Source organism: Esox lucius, chromosome 4 (assembly GCF_011004845.1).
Source record: "Esox lucius isolate fEsoLuc1 chromosome 4, fEsoLuc1.pri, whole genome shotgun sequence".
NCBI lineage: Eukaryota > Metazoa > Chordata > Actinopteri > Esociformes > Esocidae > Esox > Esox lucius.
Genome location: NC_047572.1, coordinates 24,492,316 through 24,510,518, shown reverse-complemented (window position 1 = coordinate 24,510,518; position 18,203 = coordinate 24,492,316). Strand labels below are relative to the sequence as shown.

At 43.8% G+C, this 18,203-nt stretch overlaps 2 protein-coding genes across 5 annotated transcripts in view; one reads left to right on the top strand and one right to left on the bottom strand.

Moving 5' to 3' along the window:
* Positions 1-36: 36 nt before the first annotated feature.
* tomm5 (translocase of outer mitochondrial membrane 5 homolog (yeast)) lies at positions 37-5,144 on the bottom strand. 3 transcript variants are annotated; one of them, XM_034291794.1, is made up of 3 exons: positions 4,553-5,144; positions 2,968-4,234; positions 37-2,524 (listed from the first exon to the last, which is right to left on the bottom strand). In XM_034291794.1, exon 3 carries the CDS (start codon positions 2,520-2,522, stop codon positions 369-371), a length of 2,154 nt encoding a protein of 717 aa, XP_034147685.1. In that variant the 5' UTR covers positions 2,523-2,524; positions 2,968-4,234; positions 4,553-5,144; the 3' UTR covers positions 37-368. The 3 variants fall into 3 exon arrangements, with proteins under 3 accessions (XP_034147685.1, XP_010895742.2, XP_010895744.1); XM_010897440.4 differs by having other exon boundaries at positions 37-2,528; positions 4,553-5,143; XM_010897442.4 differs by lacking the exon at positions 37-2,524 and having other exon boundaries at positions 3,595-4,234; positions 4,553-4,880.
* A 189-nt stretch (positions 5,145-5,333) lies between these two features.
* Positions 5,334-18,203, top strand: part of frmpd1b (FERM and PDZ domain containing 1b) — a 32,048-nt gene continuing 19,178 nt past the window's right edge. For both annotated transcript variants that reach the window (XM_010897444.5, XM_010897443.5), the window contains exons 1-2: positions 5,334-5,523; positions 16,075-16,231. The gene's annotated coding sequence lies outside the window, so the exon portion shown is untranslated. The remainder of the gene's footprint in view (positions 5,524-16,074; positions 16,232-18,203) is intronic.

Sequence of the window (18,203 nt, the reverse complement as noted above, 5' to 3'; positions counted from 1 at the left end):
CCGAATACGTAATTGAAAGACAGTAGTCCGGCATTAGTGATTCCTCTCTAGTTTATTTTCCTCATTCTGTAATAATTATCCTACAGAGAAATAATGCTTGGATTCTTTTAAAGAGAACCTCCATGTTCTATGAAAACACGCTGCAGGTAACCGTGACCTTTTACAGTAGACAATCAACAGTACGCTTTTTAAAAATCCTTTTTCTATGGAAACCTGTAAGGATCTATTTTATTGTTTTTACGGTGTAAGCAACCCGACAAGCCTAATAACCCTGACGTGCCGGAACTTTTCCAAACGGAATATGTCAACGGTCTCTGTCCAACAGGGAGCGCTGGCTGCGTTTTTGGTGTCCAGCTGAACCCGGCGTCTCAGAGCAGCGTGGCAGGCAGGTGGTTTTTCCAGCGCAGACAGAGGGTCTTTGAGTGTTTGTAAAGGTGGGACGACTGGCTGAAGCGTTTTCCGCACTTGAGGCAGGCGTAGGGCTTCTCTCCCGTGTGGACCCGGATGTGTTTCTTACAGTCGGTCAAGGTCAGGAAGGTCTTGCAGCAGATCTGGCAGGCGTACTTCCTGGCCCCCTCCACCACCAGGACGTTGTGCTCGGTTAGGGCCTTCTTACACTTGGACAGGACGTCCTCTGATGCTCTGGTAAGTGTGGCCCGGGGGGCAGCGTCCACCGCCGCCTGACCGGAAGAAGAGGCGTCACTGGGTTGCCCGTCTTTGTGGGCCTCAGAATTGGGCGTCACTTTTGGGGCGATACGACGGTAAGCTGGCGCCCCTAAACTGCCCCCTGCTCCGGTAATGTCTACTCTGAGAGAACGGGAGCGGGCGGTGGTCAGACTTAGGCTGCCCAAGGTGGCTACGTCCGGCCGAACGCCTCTCAAGAAGCCCCCCAGAACATCCTGAGTTTGGGTGGGCTGGAGAATGAAGCTGTCACTGAAACTGTGTCCCTCTCCACTGAGGATCTGTTGGAAGGGGCCTGGGGTTATGGGGAACATAAGGGAGGAGGCAGATGATCCCTCTGGACCTTGCAGTGACCTAACCGCTTCAATGCTTTCTGCCTGAGCCTCACTGATGGAGGTGGTGAGGAGGCGGTCCTCTCCTACCGCCTCAAGTGCACTCCTGGGGTTGAGAATGCAGGAAAGGCCCAGGTCTCGGTTGCTGTCCAGGCCCTCATTGTCAGATGACCCGTCTACCTCCGTGCTATTTTGGAGTGGGTGTGTCTCTGTGTGAGGACCGATACCAGACTGGGAGTCGGATGGGCTCGGATCACTTTGCTTCGGGACGATTACGTCTTTCTCATCATTGGCAGGCTCCTCGTGGCGGTCACCGGTGTCCTCTGGTGTAGATGGAGGGTCATTGGACACACCTGGTGTGTCTGGATAGGAGCTGCTCAGCTGCTCATTCTTTACCACAACATTAGTCTTCTGATCATCCTCTTCATGCCCCTCATCTCCCACTTTAACTTTAAACACCAGTCCTCTGTCCACAAGAGGGCCACCCAACTGGCCCTCTCCCCCACCCGCCAGCCTCCCTCCCGCACTGCCGTCAGACTGGCTAGGCAGCTGTACCTCCTCTTGCAATACTACTCCCCCTGTCTCGTACTTCTCCTCCAACTCCTCGGTTTCTGCCCTCTCCAGGCGGAGTCCCTCGTCTGTCTTCAATGAGTCTGGGGAGGGAAGCTCTTCACCCCCGTGACTTCTGGTCACCCTTGGGGAGCCGTCCACGTGGTTCTCCTCAGACAGCCTGCCCCCTCTCTGCTTGCTGTGAAGTCGCTCCTCCTGAAACACTTGTGGAGAGGAGTTCTTCCGCTTATGGAGTCGCCGGCCACAGAAAGTAACTTGTTGCTCCGTGCCTCCACACATCCGAATCTCTCCGTCCCGGTCTCCAGCCTGGCTTGCCTCTGTTTCGATGTCCCTGTTGTCAAGACTCCCTTCCAGGGCTGAGGTGACCAGGCTGAGTCCCAGCTGCTGAAGCAGGACGGATCTCTGCTGCCTGGAGTTGACCACAACCATGGCCGACGCCTGGGATGGAGAAGTCCTCAGTTGCTGCTGGTCCACCTCAAGGCTGAATTGCTGCGGCGGCGGCGGCGGCACCGGCGACCTCCAGCCCCGCGGGGGCGATGTGGGAAAGTTGCGTGAGGTGAGGTGGTGCTTGCAGGCCTTGACCACAGTGTTAAGGTGCAGGTGGGACGCAGCTAAGAGCACATCCATTACATTGGAGTTCCCCAGAGTGAGAGTGGAGGTGTAGATCATGTCTAGCAAGGCAGAGAAAGCCTCAGGAGTCACAACCTCTGGGTCTAGCTCCATCATACTGGCTCTTCTACTTCCTTCCCCACCACCTCCTCCATCCCCATCTACTGAATTTAATAGGGCCCTGAAATGTGTACTGCAGGCTGCCAGGATGGAGCGGTGGGCCTTGAAGGGCTGGCCCCCAACCACAATTACACAGTCACAGAGCTGACCGCTGACACGCTGTTGGTTCAGCTGCTGGAAGATGCGCTCGAAATGACCTGGGAAGTCCATCTCTGCCTGAGGATGATCATGGGGAATAGTCACATTGTGAGGTCAAGAAGACAAACATGTCAGCTGATGTAATTCACTTAAGTATTACTCACCCAGACCAGTATCTGGACAACAGATCACATGCTAGTAATAGAAAATCTAAGCATATATATAATATAATGATAAAATGTAATGTAAATGGACAAGTTATAACACCGTAAAACCATTTAGTCCTTGCAAATCTTAATTGCCAATTGTATTTAAACAACGGAGGAAGCAATCATTTATGCAGTGTTCCCATGCTCGTGCCAGGAATATAGAACATGGGAGCTGGCAGGCGCTGAATCAGAGCAGTATCGTCTTCCCTTTACTGTATAATTTGCTGACCATTTTAATGTATCATCGACGTCCGCCACCTACTCAAATTATTACAAAGCGGTCTACGTAAAAAAAAATCGCACTTTACCTGAAAATAGTATTAGGCAGGCAGATGATGTTGTAGGGTCGCGGCAGTAAACGAAGGGGCGGGCCCACACATCTAATCTAACAAAAACACGGAAGGACTGCCTGCTGCTGCTACCGTTACACCAGTGAGGGGCTGATGAAGTAGACCCGTTCTTTACGTCGCATCTGAATGGCGGCGTGCTCGGGGGCTCTCCCTCTCGCTGTCTAGCTGGTCTACCACTGGCTCAAACTGTTGGTTCGTTCGTCGTACGTGGATCCGTCCATACTTCATTACTGATAGTGTGCAACTTTATTTTAAGAACCCCTTCTCTATCGAAATTCTGTTTTTACTAAAGATTGCGTAGATTGAACAGCAGTTTTACCAAAGATTGATTAATGCTTTCCTCCTGAAAAATAAGACAAGTGCACCCCCATGTGGGATATTTAAGTAATACTCTAATTTTACCAGGCAAGTCATTATCTTGGGATATTCCGGTAATAATTGAACGCTTAGTCTATTTGTATTTTACAAGGGAAATGAAAAAAAAAAATATTATGCAGGTCAGTGTACTAAATTACCAGCCATTGCATTGGGATGTCTTTAGACTAAAGGAAAGACGGCCTGTCTCTAGCAAACAGAAAACTCAGGCAGTGCAAAAGTATTCTTTTATCTTCATGATTCCATGGAGGCCACAGTCAAGTAGTTATCGAGGGTGAAGGACATTTTATACCACCATACTGACTTACACCAGATAAATCTTATACTGAGACTTACAGTATTAAGGGCATACATTTTCATACTTGCAGTCAAACCCACAACCCAGTCTTTAAAAACGTCCTGCTCTTACAAGTGAGCTACCAGTGACACATTTTAACATGTCCTCCCTTTATTACAGGTGATTCACATGACTAAACAATATTCCCATCTCCAATTACCACAAACTCTCATTCACTGAGAAGGACCGTTGAAAAGAGTGCCTATGGAGGCATAGAATCACTTTAAATAAAAAATGCAGTCAGTTGCTTTTCCTGAACCATATAATATACATATACATATTGATGAGTACAAATGATAACCTCTGAGTGTTCAAGTTCTATACTGGGGACACACGTCTCCATTATAACCTATAAAGAAGTCTTCCCTATAGGATCTACATGATGGTGTCTAGATGGATGCCTGGGTCCGCTGTCACGGTGATGTCCATTGTCCTTGTTGAAGTAAACCAAGTGTGAATACTGGAAAGGCAAAAGTTCTCAAATGCTGTCCAACTTCTTTAAGATATAAGGAGCTGTTGGGGGGGGGGAGGCAAAAGAAAGTCTTAGTGAAACAAAACTGTTGAAAACGTTCCCCATTCATTTTTGAGACATTTATGGTGAAATGGGCTTTCCAAAATTCTGTGGAAGTTAGATGAATGCCCAGTCATCTTCATGGAAAGTACTTCCCAGTTTTAACGAGGGGAACCATGTTTAGGGGTGAGCACTTAGCGGATGATCTCTGAAGGGTCATGTCTCGTGTTTATTATCATTATATGGTCTGAACACTGCGCAATATTAGTAAGTGAAATAGATATGATCAGCCCGCAAGCAATGTGAATACCGATACTTACTGGCTCTGAGAAGGGCAATATAGATTAGAAAATTGCGCACGGACGTGATTACGTCCTGTCGCATCTTCTTCTTCATTTCCTCTGGGTCCATTTTTGGCCCTAAACCCTCGAGTTTAAACATTTCGCCGTGGTGTGTATAGGGTTTTCAAGCTAACCCTCTGCTGGTTGTGATTTTATGGAAGAGGTTCTCCTAGAAATTGCTCTTTGGCTTGATGTTATTTACCGTTCTTATCCCGCGTAGCCTACTTGTTGGCGGAAACGTGACTGTTGAAACCGGAAATTACGCTCAAAGGATTACTGTATATTATGTCCGTGGAGGTACAAACTCTACGATGTGAGAAAGGCAGAGCAATACCCATGTATTTTAGCTTACGGAACTAATTCTAACCCAATATAAGTGCGTAAAAATATGTTCTAAATAAGATTAACAGGGTATATAAACACGTAATTAAACGTATGCTTTGTCCTTTTCTGTTTGGTTCTAATTATAGTTTAATACAATATACCGTAATTTTATTTACGTCTTTGTTGATTTCATTTTAATAATAATTTAATAATTACTGAATATCAATGCTGAGTATGTACAAATTAAACATGATCATCCCTGTCCTCAATCAATCTGACCTTGTGAAGAGGGTGCTCAAGACAGACGGGGACGGAGAAAAAAAGTGGAGAAGGGAGAAAAGATAGAGAGCGAGAGCGAGCGAGAGAGAGAAGACGAAGCGAGGAAGGGAGGGAGGGGGTGGGGGTGGGTGGGTTATTTCAGACCTCAGGGCCGGGGATTAAGCGACCGTGAGCAGTCCCAATACGATGACAGCATCCAGCCTAAACCTAACCTCCACGCACCACACCGTCCGAGACAAGGATTTTACCTATTCTGTCAAGATATTCCGTTCGCTTTCTTTTTTCAGTCAGTTCATTGCACCCTCAAGGTCCACACTCCAGGTCCGTCTCTTTCTTTAGAACACGAGGTGAGTTATTTGGTCGTGATTTTTTTTCTCTTTATTTTTCTCCACTGTCCGTGTGGATATTGGCTTCTGCGTGCACCTTGCAGTTGATTGCAAGATTCTGGTACGATATTTTTCTCATACAAAAATCATTATATATTATTTAGACCTCATGCAGGTCCACCCGTGCCCCTGTTTTAGAGAGGAGTAGAGAAATCTAAATCGGATTAAGATTATCGTTGGAAATAACAAAAGACTGACCATTTTTTCTTTGTTTACGGGCTAATCTGGTTGATCTGCTATCACCGATTATATCTCGGGTCAGTGTTGGTCCTGGAGGATGAGCTATGAAATCAGTATAAGATCCAGTTATATTTGCCTTAGAACACATTTCAATATTTTATTTGAATATAGGCCTATCCAAAATTATTGTGGGTTACAATTATTGTGCGATGTTTTATGCTTATTCTATTATATTTTCGATTCTACAGCTTGTTTTACCGTTACATGTTGTGAGCGCACTGTCAGTCTATGCATTTGTGGCTACATGGTTGTATTTATTTAGTCATTCATTCATTTCCATGCTCCTATTCATAGGACATTTTGCATGTCTAATACGCAACCAATGGAATTCTGTGCAGGATGCAATGTGTGCCACTTAATGCAAATTAATAAAATTGAATGAGAGTGTATCCAGACCTGGTGGGACAGGTGTTTCCAGTGGTGGAGTAAAGCCTTCATAGTAAATGGCCAATACTGTATGTTTTGTTATCAATGGGCGTCAACGAGGTATGGAGACAGAATCTGCCTTTTTCCTTAGTGTTTTTTTTTTTTTTTTAAATGCGACGTTCAGTGATCTAGACTTTTCCATGCGGTGCCATAAAAAGAATAGCGTAATACAGCTAGACCGGAACAATGCTGTCCTGGTCCCTTTACGCATGACATCGTTTAAAATTACCAAAGATTATGATATAAAGGCCAGGTATGTGCTGAATATACAGGGTCTGCTGCCAGGAGTATAAGTATTTAATGCCACAGAAAATTATGACTCAAATGTTAATGTATAAATAGGTACCAATATTCCTACACACGCAGCGCAAACACACAGCCTACACCATCTTACACTTGGCTTGTTTTTGCTCTGTTCTTGTGCTGCCCTATAGGCGTGAGAGTGTGTGTGTGTGTGTGCGCACAGCTCAGGAGAGAGCACTTGTGTGTGACTGTGCAAATGCGTGAACATCTGCGTGTGTGTGATTGTAGATGTGGGCACACGTGTGCATGTGCATAAGAGTGTGCATGCCTCTGCTTTGGCAGTGCTGCAGGCTGTATGCATGATGACTCAGGGATGTATGGTGGAACATGTGATGTAGCTGTTGCTCTAAGGTTACTCAGCCAGCAGAGAAATGTAACTGGCAGAACTCGCACATAAGGAAAGCCTCAATGCCTTTCCCATCTGCCTGCATTGTCTGCCTTTCTAACTCCATGCGTTCCTTTATAACACATTACCTTGCCTGCCTTGTCCATGGTTGTCTGTCTGCCTGCCGGCCTTCATCACTGTCTGCCTGTTTGTCTTCCTCTTTGTCTGTCTGGCCGGGACCTGCCCCACAATGCGATCTTCTGCCCTACTTAAGCCCGTCTCTGTCGAACCCTGGAGCTTCCACATCTCACGTCTGCCTGTCACCTAGTTGGCTGCTAGTGAGCCGAGCCTCTCGGACTAAGGGTTGCTACTAGTGTGGTCTGTAGACAATGAGTGTTATTTCATATTCAGTTCTTGTTTCAAATATGTATTGTCTCCTTATTGTAGCAACTCTGCAGCAGTAAATTTTTTTACTGACCTTTACCGAAACACTGGGCACTGTCGGTATGCCATTGAGTTGAGTTATAAGTTGTTCTTTATCTTATCTATTTTGTTTGATAGTCGATCCATTTAATTTCTACAGGCAGTCTATTCAATGATTAGGCTGTCTGTCGGTTTGGCCTCTCATAGTGTCATGATGGGTTTTTGATGACCAATGTACCAGCAGTGAAAGTTCTTTCCAGACGTGATCTGGAAACACCATGATCCAGGATTGTGTAAAATACTTTCTGCTGTAAGACACTGTGGTGGAGAAAGAACACAATAGTCTCACTTGAGTTAAAGATTACTAAAGTCATAAAAATGACTCAGATCAAAGTGAAAATCACCCAGTAAAATACTGAATAAATACAATTATTTAGTTTTAAATATACTAAAGTCTTCAGTTATAGACAATGCTAAAATACAGTAAATTGAGCTATCAAAGTAGAAGTAAATCCTGTTTATTAAAAAAAAAAAAAATGTGGAGCCTGGGGCACTCCAACAATGGTAAGCATTTACAATTTTTTTATTTTTTATGAGTCTGCCAGATCAGAGGCATTAGGGATGATCATGTGTTGTATTCATAAGTGAGTGAATTGGAAAATGTTTTGTTCTGCTAAATTAACAAATTAACATTTTTAAAAGCAGTAAAATGTCAGTGTTGGTGTCGTGAGTGTTGGATCTGGTTGTAAAAAGTACATATTTCCTTTAAGAACAATGTAAAGCAGAAGTTAAAACAGTAAACCACAAAATAATATTGTTCATTTAACTTATTGGGGAGGCAGAGATGATCCCAGATGAATGTCCAACCACCACCAGCCTGTGGTCCCTTTGCACTGGTGACAGATTGGATGGATATTAGCATAGGTAGATGTAGAGACCATAATGTTCATCACCATGCTTTTAGAACAGACCAGTATACCAACTGTGTGGAAAAATATTTTTCCCTTTTCTGATTCTCTCTTTTTGCATATTTGTGTCACTGAATGTTTTCAGATATTCATCCAAAATCTAGTACCTGAGTGAACAAATGACAGTATTTGTTCGTACTTATGTTAAGTAGCATGATATTTTGGAGATGCTTTGCTGTGTCAGTACTCGGGAAGACATGTCATTCATGGAACCAGAAACTCAAAGAGAATGGTGACCTGCCCATGAGCTGAATCTGATGCAAACCTGGGTCAAGCAGAAAGGCAATAATCAAAAACACACAAAAATGGTTGAATAGCAACACATAGTTTTGGAATAGGCTAGTTACTAACCAGACGTGAACCTAATTGATATGTTGTGGCTAGACATGTAACAATCATAAAAACCTGCCTCTGTTGCTGATTCTGCATGCTACATTCTACAATGGAAAGTGCACAGAAATTCTTCCACATAGATGTGAGAGAGTGACTAACAAAGAAAGGAAGTGTTTTGTGTCAATCACTGTGGACGACCAGTTTCTGCACGACAAGTGGGCAATCGCATTCTCCCAGGAGGACACTGGTGGTTGCATAACGTTGTTCATTAATTTAAAGAAGTAAGTACTAGTCATGTGTTCTTTGTTCACTCAGGTTGGATTCACATAATATTAGGTTTTGTTTGTGTTGAATATCTGAAAACATTCAGTGTAAGAAAAACGCAAAAGTCAAGAACATCTGAAAGGAACAGTGAGGTTCCTAAAGGGGTGGAATATTTTAAAACACCCATGACTTCCAAAGCGCTTCTCGTCAGGTTAGAAGTTCTCCCTCTGACCTCATCAAAACCCTATAGAAATAACTGAAACACAGCAGTCTATTAATTTTCCTACTTAATTGTGCATTGGGGAACTAAAGTCCCCCCCCCGGTTGCTGTTGCAAGGAGATGAAATGAGTAGTGCATAGCGGGTTCTGTCTTAATAATGCTAATGGAATGAGACCTGACAGGCGGAACGCAGACCGGGATGATAGATTTGATTAGATCTGGAAGGGAACAGAGAAAACGGAACATCCAATCACCCAAACAATAACAATCTGTCTGAGGGTTCTTTTAGAATTTTTATAAGCAATAATATCATTGTTATTTATATATTTTTTTATATTACACTATATATACATGCAGTGTATTTCTATGTAGCTGTGTATGTATTTGTACATTAATGTAATATGATTGGTCTTCTTTGATGTGTTGGTTTGCACTGTGCACCCCCCCCCTCCCCCCGTCTGGTTCTGGCTCTGCAGCCTGGTCTGGTCTGGTATAAATGAGTGTCAGGCTGAGGTTCTGGTTCCAGCTGAGCTCCTCCTCCCGGGTGTAGCTGTAACCACCGGGTCACTCAGTCCTGCTGGAGGTGGGTCATCCACACAGGCAGCATTAGGCCTCTGTTGTCAATGGCAGGCAACCGGTCGATCCCCAAAAAAAGGCCACGTGCAGCCCCACAGTGACAGGGTATGGACGGGCACATATTCCCCACAGTGACAGGGTATGGACGGGCACATATTCCCCACAGTGACAGGGTATGGACGGGCACATATTCCCCACAGTGACAGGGTATGGACGGGCACATATTCCCCACAGTGACAGGGTATGGACGGGCACATATTCCCCACAGAGACAGGGTATGGATGGGCACATATTCCCCACAGTGACAGGGTATGGATGGGCACATATTCCCCACAGTGACAGGGTATGGATGGGCACATATTCCCCACAGTGACAGGGTATGGATGGGCACATATTCCTCTCCTGTCTGAGTATAAAAGCTCATTAAGGATTCAGAATGGGATAGATGGGTTAATCGAGGTTTTAGGGATTGCGACTTCACTTTTAGTGCTTAACTGTTACATTTAAGGCTGTGATCACTATAAAAAAAAAGGAAGTAGAAGAAGATTTGGATACAGTGACTGATTGTAGGTTAAGCAGCTGCAAGGGCTTTGAGACTCATTCAGTCTAATCGCAGCTGGTTGTCTTACAATTGAACGTAAAATCAACCGCTATATCAATTTGTATAGCAAACTTCCAAGTCTTACATTTTTTGTGGCCCTCGGAAACAGAATGGTAGACATGCTGATGGGAGCACAGTAAGAATATAGGATGCTGAGGTTTCACCCTGGTCTCTGCTAGTGAACCATATACTGTATGTGATACCAATAGATCATGTCTCTGCATGGGAAAATTTATCACTGAGTCTACCTAAGTCATATAAACTTTAACAGCCATCTCAGTAATTGGTTAAAAGGTCCAAGCAATAACAGATTGGATTTGTTAAAAAAAAATTATGTTTGTGTCACAACGAATTAATTAGCCAATGTACAAATGCGTGGAGCTAGCTGCGAATGAAGGGTGGGTTTTTGAGTTAACATACATTTGGAATTTTAATCAGCAAGCTTGTTCAAATTCCTGTTACTTCAAGCAGAGTTTGTCGATTTAAAGCACAATTGGAATGCAACCAGCGGTTCTTTGCGACATTTAGGCATCTAGCTGAATCAATGTACAGTCTTCCGTGGTTAAGTATATTTTTTAATTAGAATTTTGACTCAACATGTTTTTACACATTAAGCTTACTGTGTACAGCATTCAGTGTACTTACCCATTAGCTACATTTGTTAAATCCACCCTACAGATACAATAATGCTGATTAAGCAATGTTTTTATGCTTTCACTCAAATCTGGTGTTCTCCCATGAGGGGTTTGGCGAAGAGGACATAGATTTTCAGTTCAGAAACTACTCAGAAGGGTTTTTGTCTGTGCTTTGCTCTTCATGTGTACAATACAGTTACGAATGACAGTAGTCTGTCTCAAGTTCAATACTAAATCCTTTACTGCTGAGAACATCAAACAAGTGATTAGGCCTTCCTGTCAGTCCCTATCATATCAGCGGGATAAGTGCCAGGTGGAGGAGCTCCGTCTGTGGAACCCTTTAGAAGAATAGGATGTCTGGTGCAGGAGGTCCTCGTGTCCCATGTGTCTTGTTACACACAATATTTCCGAATCCCATTGGCACATTTCTTAATTCATGCCCGTTTAATTATTCTACATATTTCTGTGGGAGCATGTTTTGCTGTACAGTTTCTTGTGAGCCGTACCGGCCCTCATGGTTTTTGACCTGACACAAACTGTGTCTTAGTTTGTCTCCTAACACATCTATTAGCATGCCTGATTTGATTTCAGCTTGACGCTGTTTCCTGTCCAGCTGGTGGTGCCTCCCATTCAACGCTACCTCTCAGAGAGAGAGAGAGAGAGAGAGAGAGAAAGAGAGAGAAGTAGAGAGAAAGAGAGGTCAGAAGATAAACAAAGAGTTAGTGTCTGTGCGCTTGTTCGTTCATTAAAAGCAGGAGGGATTGAGCTAGAGAGTGTGACGAGATACAGTGGGGGTTTCCAGCTCGAAAAAAACTAATCCGAAGGGATGGTAAAAAGAGAGAGGGATTTTTTCTAAAAGGGACGACATGATGAAAGTGTCAGAAACAGAAAGAGACAAGTGAATGAGAAGGAAAGAAAACGTTTGCGTACTACAAGCTGTATATTAATGGCGGTCAAGGTAGAGAAATTGAGAAAGCAAGAGAGACAAAGAGGAACAAATGAAAGCCAATACAGACTATTAGCAACTCCACTAATGGTGTAGGTAGACAGGATGGAAAGAGCTGCAAATATAGAAAAATACAAATCCCAGACAGACCAACAGCTGTACTAAAGAATTTACTGGGCAGCTTGGGGACTTACAGCTGTGACACTTGTAAACACAGAACTCTGGATTTACAAGTGAATTAGGAGCATACTGATGACGAAATTAGGAGCACACTGATGACGAAATTAGGAGCACACTGATGACGAAATTAGGAGCACACTGATGACGAAATTAGGAGCACACTGATGACGAAATTTGGAGCACACTGATGACGAAATTAGAGGCACACTGATGACGAAATTAGGAGCATACTAATTACAGTCTGTCCAGACAGAGAGAGAGGCATCCCTTCAAAGTGGGATCCCTATTAGCTAAAGATGTTGAAAATATGTATTTTTAGTTCGGGGAAAAAAGGTGGAGAAAAGAAAGACATCTTTCAAACTATTTTACTGATTGCTAAGCACTGATCTTGCATCATTAGAATGAATGTAAACCATTTGAAAAGCTACCCCATAGCCACCGCCTGGTTTTCCTGTTTCATCTGTCTTTCTGTTTTCATTTGTCTTTGTAATTTCTTTATGTCTGTTGACTTTCAATGTACACTGAAACACTTTTTTTTTAAAAACAAATATCTCCTGTTATAGGAAAAGAAGAGCACAGGGAGAGTTATTCTTAACAATGCTAAATAATCCTTTTTTTTCCTCTTTCTTTTTCCTTCATTTTTTTTTTTTACAATTGGCCGTACATCAATGTCCACACTGTGCTTTTGTGCTCACAAAACACTTTCACGTCTAGCAGTTCTTTTCTGTGGACAACTTTCTCTTCCTTCTATATCTACATTCTCTCTCTCAGTCTCCTGTGCTTTTGCCCTTTTCACCCTCTTTCAAATTCTCTCTTTCCCCCCTCACTACAACCCCCTCAATATCCTGTGCTTTTCTCTCTCTCTCTCTCTCTCTCACTCTCTCACTCTCCCCACTGGCCAATTTCCTTTCAGAGTCTCTGCCCCGTCTTCCTTTCTTGGGCCCCTGTTCCCCCTTCAGTTTGTTCACTCTCTACTGTCCACCCCCTTTTTTACCTCTTCATCCTCCCGCACCCCTCCTTTTTCTCTGCCCCCCCCCTTCACTTTCTCCACTGTTAGTGCATTTGTTGGCAGAGGAGGCTGAAGGAGAACAAGGAGGTAGGAGGCCTAGCTAGCTGCATTAGTAGTATGCATTATTCATGCACAGGCCTTGCAGTCTCTGTGGGTCTGGGTCTTTTCCTAGCTGCCCATTGGGGACCTGGCCTAGTGATGGAGCTCAGTGTCTGGGACGCTGGGCCTGGTGATGCAGCTCTGTGTCTGGGACGCAGGGCCTGGTGAAAGAGCTCTGTGTCAGGGACATTCATGGAACAGAAACTGCTGAAATGGTACTGAGAGACAGTAAGGCAGTAAACTTGGTGAAAGCTATTTTGACAGCCATTACAGCCATGAATAATTTTTTACATATTCTATCAACTTTGTGCCTTAGGGACATTATATTTATCAATTTGAGTAAAATGTGGTTGGAAAGAATTGTTGAATAGCAATATTCCAACCTTGTTTTTTGGCAGATGTCAGGATGAAGACAGGACATCAGGGAACAGGAATTCTGGTGTGTCTTTAGCCATAAAAGAAAACAGCCAGTTTATTTCATGGTTACGTTTCCTGAAGACGGAGATTGGTTTTCCTTTAACCTTTTATGTGTTCTTTCCTATTTCTTTTGTTCCTGAACCTCACCAGTCTCTGCTGATGACAAGCGCACCCATCAAATGAATCTGCCAACTCAATCATTGAAAATATAAAAGAATCAATAACCTTAGAAGAAGAAGGAAATACATTTTTTTTATTCACAAAAATCTTTCTAAAAAATCTTTAAAAAAGACAGGTTACAGTCAAGGTTAACATAACACAGTTATTCATGGTGAAGTACGGTGTTGGCTGCATCTCGGTAGGGCTATGCTACTGGCATGGCCTGGGGAGTGTGACAGGACAAATGCTTCAAACAAGTATTAACTACTGAGTGGGAAGACATGCAATCAAGAAGTCTATGGTCTGGTTTCTTGGACACAGACTAAGCCAGGTGTAGGACTTAAAACATTAGAGTTCAGTGGAGTTTTTTTGTCTGTGGCTTAATCTGTGTTTGTGAAACCAGCCAGTTTTAATAATTTGGGACATTTTCCATGGGATTATTTTACTTTGTGGAGTAGGATGTTAAGGATGAATTCAAAAATTCATAATGCTTAAAGAGAAGATGGTGCAAGGAGTGTATGGACTTTCACTGTTCACTGCATATTCACTGACCACCGCATATTCAGCCTCGGAGCCACTACACTCACCTAAAGGATTAATAGGAACACCTGTTCAATTTCTCATTAATGCAATTATCTAATCAACCAATCACATGGCAGTTGCTTCAATGCATTTAGGGGTGTGGTCCTGGTCAAGACAATCTCCTGAACTCCAAACTGAAGGTCAGAATGGAAAAGAAAGGTGATTTAAGCAATTTTCAGCGTGGCATGGTTGTTGGTGCCAGACGGGCCGGTCTGAGTATTTCACAATCTGCTCAGTTGCTGGGATTTTCACGCACAACCATTTCTAGGGTTTACAAAGAATGGTGTGAAATGGAAAAACATCCAGTATGCGGCAGTCCTGTGGGCGAAAATGCCTTGTTGATGCTAGAGGTCAGAGGAGAATGGGCCGACTGATTCAAGCTGATAGAAGAGCAACTTTGACTGAAATAACCACTCGTTACAACCGAGGTATGCAGCAAAGCATTTGTGAAGCCATAACACGCACAACCTTGAGGCGGATGGGCTACAACAGCAGAAGACCCCACCGGGTACCACTCATCTCCACTACAAATAGGAAAAAGAGGCTACAATTTGCACGAGCTAACCAAAATTGGACATTTGAAAACTGGAAAGATTTTGCCTGGTCTGATGAGTCTCGATTTCTGTTGAGACATTCAGATGGTAGAGTCAGAATTAGGCATAAACAGAATGAGAACATGGATCCATCATGCCTTGTTACCACTGTGCAGGCATTTGGTGGTGGTGTAATGGTGTGGGGGATGTTTTTTTGGCACACTTTAGGCCCCTTAGTGCCAATTGGGCATCGTTTAAATGCCACGGCCTACCTGAGCATTGTTTCTGAGCATGTCCATCCCTTTATGACCACCATGTACCCATCCTCTGATGGCTACTTCCAGCAAGATAATGCACCATGTCACAAAGCTTGAATCATTTCAAATCGGTTTCTTGAACATGACAATGAGTTCACTGTCTGTCACTGTCTGTACTGAAATGGCCCCCACAGTCACCAGATCTCAACCCAATAGAGCATCATTGGGATGTGGTGGAACGGGAGCTTCGTGCCCTGGATGTGCATCCCACAAATCTCCATCAACTGCAAGATGCTATCCTATCAATATGGGCCAACATTTCTAAAGAATGCTTTCAGCACGTTGTTGAATCAATGCCACGTAGAATTAAGGCAGTTCTGAAGGCGAAAGGGGGTCAAACACAGTATTGGTATGGTGTTCCTAATAATCCTTTAGGTGAGTGTATATTAAAAGTGTGCAATATATGGTCTGAGTGTATTTGGGTCATATAATGTTGGCCCACACTTCACCTACATCTGGTTGATGCAGTAATAAAGGATCTGTCTTTATCCTCTTAATCGCTGCCAGCAATGTTTTTCTGACACCTTTTGCACAGTTTCTTTCACGCGCAGTGGAACTGTTTTTGCTTTTACAGCTTTGAAAATGGGGCCAGTTGGAATAGTCTCTGAACTGGGCTGATATGAAATTTTAATTCAGACATCTAGACAGAGCTAGAGGTCCTCTTCACCACAGCGTCAGGCTCCACTGCTCTGACTGGATGGTGGTATGGAGGCCACGGTGGGAGAATAGTACTGGCCTCTTTCATAAAACAACACTGCTGCTTAGAATCATTTCATGAAGAGGATAAAGACTTGCTGTGACAAGCACATTTTGTGATTACATACTGTAGCATTTTGGGTATATATCCACTCTCAGGATTGTATCTGTCACTGCGTAAACAATATAATTGTTGACAGGAATTAATAAAAGGCAGTGACACTGTAACTGATTATTATTATTTTTTCATCACTACACAGGTGACTACTGGCATTACACGTTCTGATTGGGCCTGATGATCACTAGGGCCCTCCTCCACCTCTTTTCGGCCAATCCCGATGGGGTTCTGGAGCTGATGTCACAGAGGGCGGAAGGGTTTTCATGTTCGGGAGTCCAGAAGAGACAAGCCATACCACGGTGAGTGACAGACTGACAGACAGAGTGTTCCTCTAAATCTGGGCATCTGAACATGACATCAGAGACCTGGTCTCAAAACATTCAAGTCGCTTCCTTATCTCTTTCCTGAACTTATACACTTTAATATGTTAAAATTATCGTAACTGTGTATAGGCTGCTATAGGCCAGTCCCTGATGGAGAAACTAGATTTAAGGAGTAAGTAATGAATTAAAATGTTCACTGTGTCACCTTGCCAAGAGTCTGAAAATGCATTATGTATAGTCAAAATGCATAGTTAAAAAGGATGCTTTTAGAGAGTTGGGGCAGCAATGAACACGTCCAGTGGTTCAGGTGCTCATGTATTTATGGATGCAGTCCGCAGCAGCAACCAGGAAGTGTCACTCAAGATGAGTCTCTATGACTCGGCAAGGGCATGGACTGGGGGGGGGGGTAGAGACAGGTTTCATCTCAGTCAGCACTGCTGCACAGATATACACACGTTACAGATACATCTGCATCGACACACACACTCACATCGACACACACTCACACATACATCGACACACACTCACACATACATCGACACACACACGCGATGAAGGAGAGATGGATAGAGACGGGTTTAATTTCAGTCAGCACTGCTGCACGGATATACACACGTTACAGATACATCTGCATTGTAACACACACACACACACATTCATCGACACACACACATTCATCGACACACACACACGTGCATCAACACACACACTCACATACATCGACACACACTCACATACATCGACGCGCACACACACGCATCAACACACACACTCACATCGACACACAAACTCACATACATCTACACACTCACACATGCGCCTCGACACACACACTCACATACATTGACACACACACACTCACATACATTGACACACACACACACTCACATACATCGACACACACACCCGCATCAACACCCACACACGTGCATCGACACACACACTCAAATACACTCATCTCTGTCTTTTTGTAATGCATGTGTAGGGGCCAGAGAATCAGAAATCGATGTTCCCTATACCCTAACCCTAACTTTTACCCTAACCTCACCCATAACCCATAATGCCTAAAACTGAAAGAAACCCCACTTCTAACACTATACCGATAGTACATTTTACCATAAACCCAACCACATGTACACACAGACCTGGATCACACACACATACTGCACTACTCAAATACTCTTATCAAGACACACACTCATGTCACTCACAAAGCCATATAGATACACTACTTGTGTATAAACACACACACACACAAGCTCACACACACACACACACACACACCAGATTAGCTCTCAGCGTCTATCTTTTTGATCGATCGGAATGGTTCCATTAGTCTGTCACTGAAGCCGCTGGTCATTTGGGACCAGCTGTCAGAGGTTTCTCTGACCCTTTCCCCCGTGATCCAGGTCAGTCTGGATCAGTCCAGATCAGAGGGGTGCCAAAGTAACACCCCGCCCGGGCCCTCTCAGAAGGAGGCCCCACAACCCTGGCTTCAGTGAGGGCAGCTCTGGAGAGCTTGTGTATTAGGTGCAGCAGTCTTCATTTCAGTGCGATGACATTAGCAGCCTGGACTAACAGCACTTTAACACCTTCTTGCATTCAATCCAGTAGGTAGGATGTCAGTTTCCTGGCACGTTGTTTTAGATTTATTAGTGGTCTAGACTGTAGCAATTTCAGTGTACCGTAGTGAATAACTGGACTTCTCACTCTAAAGTGTCCGTAGTGAATAACTGGACATCTCACTCTAAAGTGTCCGTAGTGAATAACTGGACATCTCACTCTAAAGTGTCCGTAGTGAATAACTGGACATCTCACTCTAAAGTGTCCGTAGTGAATAACTGGACATCTCACTCTAAAGTGTCCGTAGTGAATAACTGGACTTCTCACTCTAAAGTGTCTGTAGTGAATAACTGGACGTCTCACTCTAAAGTGTCGGTAGTGAGTA

Bases quoted from the DNA above. Each gene is read 5' to 3' on its own strand.
- tomm5 (XM_034291794.1), bottom strand. From the start codon at position 2,522: ATGGACTTCCCAGGTCATTTCGAGCGCATCTTCCAGCAGCTGAACCAA.